This window comes from Numenius arquata, chromosome 9, assembly GCF_964106895.1.
Source record: "Numenius arquata chromosome 9, bNumArq3.hap1.1, whole genome shotgun sequence".
Lineage (NCBI taxonomy): Eukaryota > Metazoa > Chordata > Aves > Charadriiformes > Scolopacidae > Numenius > Numenius arquata.
The window spans coordinates 19,788,602-19,800,684 of NC_133584.1; the positions used below are offsets into that span (position 1 = coordinate 19,788,602).

General features: G+C 36.9%; 1 protein-coding gene across 2 annotated transcripts in view; it reads left to right on the forward strand.

Moving 5' to 3' along the window:
* Positions 1 to 12,083, forward strand: part of CUL3 (cullin 3) — a 56,980-nt gene that overhangs the window by 39,737 nt on the left and 5,160 nt on the right. For both annotated transcript variants that reach the window (XM_074154015.1, XM_074154016.1), the window contains 6 exons: positions 1,666 to 1,842; positions 2,897 to 3,067; positions 4,552 to 4,659; positions 6,525 to 6,649; positions 6,978 to 7,074; positions 8,117 to 8,251. In XM_074154015.1, coding sequence (XP_074010116.1) covers positions 1,666 to 1,842; positions 2,897 to 3,067; positions 4,552 to 4,659; positions 6,525 to 6,649; positions 6,978 to 7,074; positions 8,117 to 8,251 — 813 coding nt within the window. The remainder of the gene's footprint in view (positions 1 to 1,665; positions 1,843 to 2,896; positions 3,068 to 4,551; positions 4,660 to 6,524; positions 6,650 to 6,977; positions 7,075 to 8,116; positions 8,252 to 12,083) is intronic.

Consider the following 12,083-nt stretch of genomic DNA (forward strand, 5'->3'; position numbering starts at 1 on the left):
ACTACAAAGGCGAATAGCATAATGAAGCTGAAGACGACTTGCGCGTCTGCTTTGGCAGAGCTCATTGTCTCAGCCCATTAGTATGTGCCCCAACCATCTTGTGAAGATGTCCTGGGGAAGGGATTGATACTTGATTACCAGTAAACCCACAAACAGATTTATCCTTCACTTCCACTGACACAATGGAAGAAGAGAAAAATGCCTGTAAATTGAGAAGCCACCTCCCTCTTCTCACCTCGGCCGTGTTCGTCTGAGTCTTTCAAGAACTTAAGTAGCAGTAAGACAACAGACAAGGAAACTACGTTATACCATGAGGAAAAAAACCTTCATCATAGTCCAGCACTGCTTCTGCAACATGACATCACCAAACCCTGAGCATAATTGGTGAGATGATTGCAAAAGCATTGCCAGGGGATTAGATTTAAAACTACTTAGAAAATTCTATTTGAAGGGATGTTGAAATGCTGTTGTAATTTAAGGTACTAACAGTTTCTCCTGTTTAACACCAGGTTGTTCAGATGGTGTACTCCTGGGGAGGAGGCATAAGCTAACCTTGGTAAACAGAGAGATAGTGGGATTTACTTTGAATTTAAAATTTCTAATACGCATTAATTAGCCTGTCTAAAGACCATTCCTTTAAATGAGATGGTGAGTTCCTAAGAAACATTACTACTTCCTTGAGTAACTCTTGAATGGCTTCTTTAAGTAACCACATATAAATATTTTCTTAAGAAACCGAGGAATTTAAGATCACTTAACCTGAACAATTTGTGGGCAGTATTTATCCATGATAAATTTAACTCTCGGGTGAAATTCCCCCCCCAATGAATGCTGTTTTAATTATGTCTAAACCCTGTGTGTACCATATATACTTAGTAAGGTTCTTGGGTGATTTTAAGATGCTTCCTCCTGCACCCAGTTTTTTTAACTCTGGGTGAAGATGGTGCAAACCCTAAGAAAGAGATCAAGAATCTAATGGTTTAGCTCAGAGGAAGTGGTTCAGTTCACTCCCGTGAACTTCACACTGTGATAACTAGAGAACTATTGCTTGTTTCTAGCTTTCATATGTTCACAGTGACTCTTAAAAATCAGTAAGAAACATGCAACTGAATAATGCAGAGCTTGTCCCTGGATTGACATTAGAGGGGGAAAACACCTGACAAGACTAGACCTGTTGTTGCTGTGTGTGTTCTCCTCAAACTTGCGTAGTAGCTCGAGGGACGCAGTTAATAGGTGTTCAGCCTCATCTTTCCTGTATTTATGATAGTGACTTGGACAACATTATTTGAACTAGAAAAGGCTTAACAAGCATGACAAATACATCCTTCAAGTTGTGGATTTAAAAATATGGTAAATCCCTTGTTTAACAAGAGCATTTAAAAAAACTTTCTTAATCTTTGAGCAGCCTGTTACAGCAAACTGCAGCAGTATTTGGCACCATATTTTAGCCAGTTTTTCTGAAAATTGTTTCCATAAGAGATTTATGGCAGCTATAGGTATTTAAAAATGGAAATTTCAGATACTTCGTAACAATGCCAAACATTGAGAGCTTTGCAGAATCTCTGACTGTAGACGTGGTCTTCACTACAACTTCATCTGTTACTTGTTTTATAGCCTGCAACTTCAAATCAATGAACATGTTTATACTTTTCCTTTTTTTTTAAGGGTTTACTGGACTTGAAGAGTAGGTTTGACCGCTTTCTTCAAGAATCTTTCAATAATGATCGACTCTTCAAACAGACTATTGCGGGTGACTTTGAGTACTTCCTCAACCTCAACTCTAGGTCTCCAGAGTACCTCTCATTATTTATTGATGATAAGTTGAAAAAAGGAGTCAAAGGAGTAAGTATAAACTAAATTAAAAGATCATTCTCTGTGTTAACTTGGATCAGATTAAGCTAAACTACTTTTCCAAGAATGAATTTTATATTAAGATAAATGGCAATACTGCCTTATAAAAAGAAAGTATATGCAACACATCTGAGCTCATAAACTTATAGAAATATATGGCACAAGGATATTTCAAGGTGTTGTCCCCCATCTCTGAAGCAGTGTGCCTGGGTTAATTCCGACAGATACCTCAAAAAAAAAAAATTAGATTGTAGTAGACCCTGCAGCTCCCTTCCTTTGAAATGTTAAATAGCAATTTCTTAAATATCTTTATAGTTTGGCAGTTATTCTCTATATCTAGTAATTTCTTTTGAATATAAAGTCACTTGGGTGCGGGGACCAGTTTGCTTCTTTGTACTGCTTTTACGTAATGGGGGACTATTTAACATGTCTGTCCCTTCTACTTTAAATACAACTGTTTCCTTCAGTCTTACCTCACAGCTTCTTTCATGAAATTTTTTGAGGTACAGCACCTGGAACTGGATGGGATGGTTCAGCTGAGGTTTCAGTGGCTCTGAATAAAGCTGAATATTATTGCATGCATCTTATGCTTTGGGAATCAAATAGTAAATTCTATTTATCTATAAAATAAATAATCATTTTATTTGTTGTGGCACTAGACAGGCTTTACAAAATGAGTCTTCACATTCAAAAGCTTTCATTCCAAGTTGATTTTTCATATTCCTAATACTGGTTTCCATCTGTGCTTTTTTTTTTTTAATACTTAAAAACTTATCTGAGAACTTTTACTCTATTTACCTGTCCATTGTCTCCCATCTCCCTCTCAATTGCTTTTCCCTCCATTTTAGATCTATTTTCTTTCTTCAGTCTATTGAGCTTGTGCACTGTTGGTTTGGCTCTGTCGTTCACACATTGGTCCAGTTTTGTTGGCTTCTTTATAGGCTCCTGTTAGACCATATGTTTGCTGTGAATTACTTTTAAGTATGTAGGTTGTGTAAGACACTTGTGTTGGAATGTTAAAACCAGAAAATTATTTCTTTTACAGCTAACAGAGCAAGAAGTAGAAACTATATTGGATAAGGCAATGGTTTTATTTAGGTTTATGCAAGAGAAAGATGTTTTTGAACGCTATTACAAGCAGCACTTGGCAAGAAGACTTCTCACAAACAAGAGTGTTTCAGATGACTCTGAGAAAAATATGATATCTAAATTAAAGGTAAGAGTATCTGTATACTTTTTTTTAAGTATGGTTTCTTCTGTTTTTACATAAGAGATCTATAGACAACATCCATCTCGATTGCTGTTAAAATACAGATTTGATTTTAAAGCCCCAATAGAAAATATGAAAGGTTTTTCTGGATAATTTTGTGGAAATAAAGGAAATACTGGCAAGCAACTGTGATGAGAAAGCAATCTAGCAAAAAAACTATTCTTTTAAAAAAATAAACACATACATTTGTTAAGACTGTGTAAATAAGTGAACTACTCCTGTTATCTAATGACTGGATTTGAAGACAAGACTGTGTTTTATCCTAGATTTTCTATTATTCACAGTAGAATTTTTTATTGCATGCGTTATTGTTTTTTAGTTGCCTCCATCTGCAAACTGGTGATAATGCTCAATTCCTTTTTGATTAAGTAGCTTGAGATAGATTGGAAAAAAAATAATCTTCATATCAGTGTCTGAAAACATGTTTTCCTTAGTTGGTTCAATTGACTGATTAAATAGTCCGAGAGATGAAGAAGAAAGTAAAACCTAAAGGTGAGCAGTCCTTGAAGCAAGTTCTAATGCAGCTTCTTCCTAAGTGGCATGATAAATCACTAGGGAACTTGTGAACCAGAGTGATCTGATACTAAAATCAAACTTTACTGATCCTCATTTTTGACCTTCATATTCTATCAGTGAGCAAAGCCTGTTTGCATCAGATTTCTCCAAATTATCAGTATTAATTCCAAATTACTGGTATTAATTCCTTCTCAATTACCTCTCTACCTTTTCTAGCCTGGTGATTTAGAAGGCACAGGTCATACATTTGCAAGATGAATCAGTAAACTTGAGCTGCACACTTTCCTTATTCATGTTTTTGCACAGTGATGAGGCTGCTGAAGTTGACATGCTTGCCTTTACCGTATATGTCAAACTACGTGTTAGATTTAGGCACACAGTCCTGTATGTGCAACTGAAATGCATGTGTTTGTGTACATGTATCTATATACGCATATGGCCCTGATTCTCAAAAGGTCTAGTAATCTCACTTGGTAACCTGCAGTAAGCCTTTAAAATTAAACACCCTTAGAACAACGGGGGGAGGGCAGGGTTCTAATACAAATGAAGTTTTTTATTTCCCTTTATAGTATCATGCTAAAAGCAGGTGAAAGCATATGCTTTGGTCTGATAAGTTTTCACAGATTTCTTAATTATTTTTTTTTTTTAAGATGAGATAGGAAGGTAAAAAGAAACCAAAAATACACTGATGGAGAAAAATAAGGAGAGTAAGTTTTGATATGTTTAGGGTTAGCTCATTATATGAAATAAGAAACTTTGAGTTCTGAAAGTAATGCAAATGGGAATCCCAGTAACCGAATGTACAGAAATGTAATTTTAATGAGATTTATAAACTAACTCTTAGTCTTACAGTTTGCATATCAGGAGCTCTGTTTTCATAGCGCTGGCACAACAAGTTATTTTGTGTATTTTAGACTGAATGTGGATGTCAGTTCACATCTAAACTGGAAGGAATGTTCAGGGACATGAGCATCTCAAACACAACGATGGATGAGTTCAGGCAACATCTTCAGGCAACCGGGGTAAGAGCATGGGGGTCTGTGCGCTTGTCCTTTTACTTCAATATAAACCCTAGACTTTTACCAAGGGTTGCTGTTTTTAATTTGTTAGTATTATGCATGTGGAAAGGAGGAGTGTTGTTAGCATCCTCCAATTGTACTTCTCTTTGCCGTGTTTTTCATCTTAACAAACTTCGTTAGTATTTCCCAAAATGCAAAAGTCAGTTGGAAGCCTGACCCACAGCTTGAGCAGTGCCGGTTTCATTCCATAAAATCCTGTTTTAATGTCTAGTGTGTCCGCGTTCTTCTTGAAAGGGCTCTGCAGCCCGGGCTCAGCTGCTGCCCCGCTGCTGGGCCGAGCACAGCTGGGCACCGCTGCTGCTTGCGGCCGGCAGGGGGCGGGCGGCGGCCGCCCAGCTGTGCCCCCCTCCGCCCAGCTGTGCCCGCCCTTATGTGCGTTTCACAAACAGTGTTTCCGAAACTTTTTCAGGTCACAAACTGCTCAATGCTCTGTATAATGTATGATGTGGGGCATTCTAACTGAATTCTGTGTATTGGTCTGGCTATGACCAAAAAAAATCAGGAAATGGTTGCCATCTCAACTAAGATGTTTCAGTTCCAGATAAAGATATTTCCTCTGTCTTTCTGGCTGCATTGGTGACCTTTCCCTGCATTTTGGCTGGAGGGAGAAAACTAAGCTTTTTTTTTTTTTTAAGGTAATCCACAGATTAACTAGTTCTGTGTTTCTTAATGGCTCTGAATTTCTCTTGTGAGCCTCATGACATTGGTGATATGAAATTAGAAGTGTGGCAGTAACGCTGGCTGCAGAACAACCTTTATATGGGTCTTTACATACTTTTGCTAGTTGCTCCTCTTAAATCTTAGTAAAATCCAATCAAAGGGATTTCTGTGTGAGTAGCCTGTCACTGGTCAGTCTAGATTTTTCAGCAGTTTGTCAATGCACACAGGTATTCAGCACACACAGTGCAAAACCTTTTCCATAGTGCATGGAAATGCTACTCTGCTATTTAATAGTGGAAGTTTGAGTTCATGTGACAGTTTTTGACCTTCTAAAATGTAATGGGCTCTATTTCTATGTTGTGGGTTTATAACGAGTTGGATATAATATGCTTTGGTTTTTTTTGTCCATAATGTGTGTTCTTTGAAGGTATCAGTTATACCTCCTAGAGCTTAAAGTAGTCAGTTTTAAGTTTAATAATATTAAGCTTAGTTGAGATGCCTAGTGAGGATTATGCCTCACTGGTAGCCAGATGTTTATCACCTGCTTACACAACAACCTCATAGATCAACACTTCAGTTGTAGGATGTTTCCTAACCAGCACTGAATATTTCTGGTAATGGCTGTTGTTGGGGAAAGTGGCTAGGTTGCGGCTGTAAAAGTGAGTAACTGTTCACACTGTAGTCCAGAGGTAAATTGCAGGAAAAGCTGCCTATGGTTTAATGTTACATATTCAGTGTTTACTCTCTGCTTCCAGAGAGTAAATTTATAAACACTTATTTTGAAACTGATACGTTTAGTAACCTGGGTTTACTGTATGTATGCAAAAACCTGTTTAGAAAGAATTATTACATGTATTATGAGTTGTGTTTATGATCACAGGCATTTCATTCTTGGTTAAGAATTTATTTTGCTAAATTCTGCTCACTCTTGCATGCCAGAGGAGAATAATGTGGAGGATTTTTGCTGTACCATCTACTCCAACAGTGATGACTTAATTTGCCTGGCTTTGTAAAAATAATGTTTATAGATACATGTCTATTGTTTTTCTTAATCTGAGAAAATTCTAGACATTCTAAACGGATGTAGAAAAATGATGAAAAATGATCCTGTTTTAAAATAATGGATGTTTTCTTCCAATTGTCCTTAGGTCTCATTAGGTGGTGTTGATCTTACAGTGCGAGTCCTCACAACAGGTTACTGGCCTACTCAGTCAGCCACACCAAAGTGCAACATCCCTCCAGCTCCCAGACATGCTTTTGAAATATTTAGAAGGTATGTATTAAAGCAGATTTTTAGGCAGAGGTTTTAAGAAGAAACTTTCTAAACTTAACTTAGATATGTTTTACTGTTAAAGACATGCTAGCGTACTGCTCTTCAGTTCATGCAAAAGGTAGAGAATTCAATAGTCACATTGAGGCTTGAGTTTTGTGGAGCTTTTAATTAGAATTCTAACGAGAGTTAATGTTTTGAAAAAACAAAAGTTAGAAATTTCTTAGTGTCCATAATGACTATGAAAAGTCTATTTAACTGTTTAAAGCAATTTCCGCTTAATACATAGTTCACATTTTGTATCTAAGTTTTCAATTAAATTATCTTGCAGATTTTATTTAGCCAAACATAGTGGGCGACAGCTGACACTCCAGCATCATATGGGTTCTGCAGATCTCAATGCCACTTTCTATGGGCCTGTTAAAAAGGTAAAGTATCAAGATTATGAAAATACTGTGTCTTTTTTTGAGAAGTAAGTAAATGCACGTTTGTAGTAACTTCAGAATTTTGTAAAGTAAAAGCTTACACATTGATAATATAAGAAAAAGATGCCTTCCATTGGCTTTGTAGTCTGATTCTTCCTTCGTAGCATTTTTGGTTTGACTTCTTTTCCCCTCTCTAAATCTGAGTGCCTCACTCAGCATTATCTCTTTGTTACCTCACAGAAAAATAGTAATTTTGATCTTGAAGGGACCTGAATGGTTTGAGCATTTGGGGTTTTTTTGACTGTGCATCAGTCAGAAGTGAGATGTTTGTCTTTAGAGTAATTTTTGTTAATGTAAAAAAATGTTAAGCCAAGTTTAGCCTGCTTTTCATATGCAGAGTGCTAGCAATGCGGACCACATTTTTTCAACCATGAGAATCTTAGTAGAGTTTATAGAAGTATAGTGCTTAATGTTTATGTGTACAAGAAAATAATTTGCTGGTGATTTAGACCAGTTCTAAAAGGTTAAGCTAGAGGTAGTAATGGTATGACTCTCGGGAGCATAGAAGGCAATGCAAAATGAAAACAAAATCTCATAACACAAAGTATTAATAGTGTACATTTGTGAGGATGTTAAAATTGTATTACCATAGGATAAATATTTTGATAATTTTAAATATAAGAGTAGGAAAACAGGAGGATGGACAAGTAGTGAAAGAGGGGTCAGAGAGGTGGTGGAGTTTCCATCCTTGGAGATGCTCAGTATTTGACTGGACACAGTCCTGAGCATCCTGCTCTAGGTGGCCTGGCTTCGAGTGGTGGCTGGACCATGGGACCTACAGAGGTGCCTCCAACCTCAGTCACCCTGGGATTCTAAGACAGCTACTGGAGCGACATTCTGTTTATGCCACCAGGCGTGTGCTGTTCTATCACTTGTGTAGACTGATTTCCTAGATAAAAATTTCATCATATAACATTAATCTTGCTGAGGTAAAAGATTTTGCAGCGGGGAATAATCTAACAGTAGTTTTGTAATTTTAAAACAGGAAGATGGCTCAGAGGTTGGCGTAGGAGGGGCCCAAGTAACTGGCTCAAATACACGGAAGCACATATTGCAAGTCTCCACTTTCCAGATGACGATATTAATGCTCTTTAACAACAGAGAAAAATATACGTTTGAGGTAAGTGTTGGTGGTTTTCTCACCTGATTTTAAATAACTGTTTCAGGCACTTTCTTGTCATCTAGAATAGACTTTTGATGATCAGGTGCCTCTTGCTCTATTTGAGTGTGGATGAAGCCAATAAATACAGGAAGCAGATCATTAGCAGTGCTCCTGGGAAGCAGTCCTAGGGTAGGAAATTATTTGGGAACAGATGATTTCAGCAATATTAAAGAAAGTTGTGAGTGTGGTTATTCCTAGGCCATAGAGCTATAGAAAAGCTGAAGTTGGAATGCAGCAGGTGGCTCCGTTTGCTCATTTTTATCTTTGAGAAACTGGATTTAGAGGCCAAAGGGTGGAGAAGGGTTTGTATCCTAGCTTCTTAAGCACGAAAGAGCTTAAATTGGCAGGCTGGAGGGAGCTGGGGGATGAGTCGAAGAACTTTCATCCCTTCTCTGAGCTGGTGAGCCAGAAAGGACAATGAAGGTCCAGGTAGATCCTTAACAAGGAGACTAAAGGGGCATTGCTGGGAAAGGTTGAAGTGGTGAGCTGATAGATGATATGGAAGAAGGCTTTGGGAGTGGTGGAGGATCCTGTGGTGTGGGGTTTGAGCGTTGCATTGTTAATGCCAATTAATAGTTTCGGTTTAGACATTGTCTTCTTTTTGAGAGAGCATTGGCAGCCTTGAAAAGCAGTACGGGTGCAGTTGGAAGTGGAGTGGATTTCCAGGTTTTCTCATTTACTTTTGACTGTGCTGTGCATAGTAATAATTTGCCTTTTTGTTTGGATTTTGTTTTCAGCTTATTTGGCCTGCTTCTAGCTGGTTAATAAAGAATGTTTCTTTGAAACGGTCTCAGTTGGGATTAAGGAAGGCAGGGTTTGATAAGAGGCTCTTAATAAACTACTCATAGTTCAAAAAAAGATTATTTTAAAGCACAGAAAGTCCTGTGTGTTGTGAAATCTATTGCAGAAGCATTACGGCATTCATACTGGAGGAGGCGGGAAGAGGGGGACTTAACAGCTCTTTTTCTTGAAGCTGGTGTTGAAATTGGGCTGATGGCTACCTTATTCCTCAAAAGTATAGGCTTTATGAGTAGTAGAGCATCACCTATATATGAATAAATAGTACTAGGTAGAGGAGTGAAAAATGCAATTTTTAATACGTACTCTAACTTATCATTTATTTTACTAAGAGCAGATGATAGTGAAGTATGTCCATGTGCTTTTAGGTTGTGTATGTTTTATTTATTTCTGGTTTGGGAGTTCTTAAACTCTTACTTTGTGTCCCACTGTAACGAAAACATTAAGAAGGCATATTTGTTTTGTTTGGTTTCTTTGGTGAAGTGTGTGGGAGTTGTCTTCAACTCCAGCCAGGAAAGCTTATGAAAACTTAAGAGGAGGATGAATTTTATCTTTGTTCATTGATTATTGAATACCATGATTAATTGCTGACTGTTGGGCAACTGTTATTTCTCTGTCATATCACATTAGTGCTTTTACTGCAACATAGTGTGAGAGATGACTTGTGGTGTGTGCTTGTGTAAGCATAAAACTCTCTGATGTACAAGTGTGTCTGCAGATTCCCAGCTGAACAGATGAATTTGAAGTTGCCTTCACGGTTGAACAGACTTTGCTGTTTTGTTTTGCATTCAGTGTGATTACTAATTGCAGACTTGACAAGATCCTCACAATAATACTAATAGCCATTAAGCCATGGGATTGAGAGAAAACTGGGATAATAATGATGCAAAAATTATGCATAAGATGTTACAGAAACTTAAAAGGATTATTGTATAGCAAAATTCCTTCACAAAAACATAGGAATCGATTGTATTCCTATACAGCAAACTCTGTTTATATATGCAAAAGAACTGGTGGCCATGTAGGTGTAGGTTAATGCTGCTTGAATCTAAGAGGATCTTCAAGCAAGCATTTGAAGAATGCTAATTTTTTCAAAGAATTCAGTTTCTTCTAATCAAGTCTCACCTAATTTTCTTCTGTTAATGTACACTACATCTCAGTATTTTAGGTTTTTTAATGATGACATCAAAAATAAGGGGAAAACTTTGGGTTCCTTAGGCTTAACAAAGAAGAAGGGCAAATGTGACTGTAGTAGAAGTAAAGTTGTTGAATAATTCCACAAAAATGAGAGATGGGAACTTTACACAGGCTTACTTGTTTTGTGTGTTGTTGATCTCTGATTTGGAAGATCTACAAGCTGAAGTCTGTAAATAAAAATCCTTTTTTTTTTTTGTCATTTCAATAAAATGGCATAACGTTTTTTCTTTTAATTTCCTTTGCACTTTTTCCTTCCAATAAACTTTCTTGTATAGAAATGGACAGAAGCAGTTCCATGCCTAGAATCATCTCCTCTGTAGGCTTCTGGTAGAGCTCACTTGGTAATATTTTTAGAACTAAGTTTGCGTAATCGGTACCACTCTTGTGCACAACTCCAGTGTGGCCTTTAAAATAAGGTATTTTTGGAAACAGGGAAAAAAGTATACTTTTTTCACTGTTACATCAAACGTCTATATAAAACTATGTTTAGAAAAATGATATGCTGCAGACTGAAGGAAGAAGAGACCAAAGGAACATCTGTTATCCGCATTTACATTCATAGCTACACATTTTTTTTTTTTATCCAACCTGAAGTTGTGCCGCCTTTTGAGGCAGCATATTGCAGTGGTTCTTATTTTAATGCTAGCTTTTAAATTCTGAAACCCAAATGGTTTGCATACGTTAGTGGCTGAATTGGAATGCTGCAGAGTGAAGTAAAAAAACCACAGAAATACATACATAGTGGTTAGGATAAGGATGTTTAGCATCAGAAAAAACTGAACTCCATTTTAGCTCTTTTGTTTCGCTTCGATCAAAAGCAGAGCATATATATTCCCGTGTAGAAGTGATTTAGTTTTGAAAGGGTAAATTTTAGGTGTTGATCAAAAATCAAGATTTGGGAACCTGCATGTCAGAGGCATTACATCGTTAATAAGCTGGATTTGGTTTTTAGCCTTGAGGCTTTATGTTTACCGAAGTCTAAAATCTAAGTGTCGCATTCCTTTTGGTTTGTTAAATTTATGCTGATCAATACATTACGGTAAGATTTTTTTGTTGTGACTATGGAGAGGGTTATATATTGTGCTGGATCTGGAAAAAATGTGTGAAGGAGACAATTGTGTTATAAATAAAGCAACAAATGAAGAAATAGTAGCTTTCTGTGAGCTGCTTAGAAGAGGCATTTTGTTACTAGAAAATAGTTAAAATATGTGGATACATGTTGCTTATTTCAAATACTAGGAATATTTGAGTGCATTATGCTAAGAGTACTTTTAGGTTTAGGAATGTTTCATTACTTCTCAATCATCCATAAGCAATAGGTATCAAAATTCTGAAATTTTTTAATTTTAGACTTACTGATTATTTTTTTTAATTTACCTCACTGAAGTGAATTTGAACTTGTGTCAAAAACAGTTTCCCATGATTTCACATGAAGTCAACATTGCACATAAAATGTTGGGTCTATAGTTGAAAAGTAGGGTATATTCTGTCTTAGCCTTGGCTTCACAGAGACCTGCTGCTGAGACATTGTATGAGATGCACCGTGATTGGTGGCAGAGTCTGAGTAGAGGCCAGTACATCCAAATTACTCTTATTGCATGGTGTCAGTGGTGGATGACCACAGAAGAGTGGCATTTTTGTTCTGGATTGATTTTAAAAAGCATGAGTACACTCATGAAATAACATCATATAATAGATCTTAGTTATACTTTGATTTTTCTGGTCACTGTTGAAAGAACTTTTAACAAGTTCTTCAGAGTTCTTTATAGATCTTAGCCTTTTGATCACTGGAAGT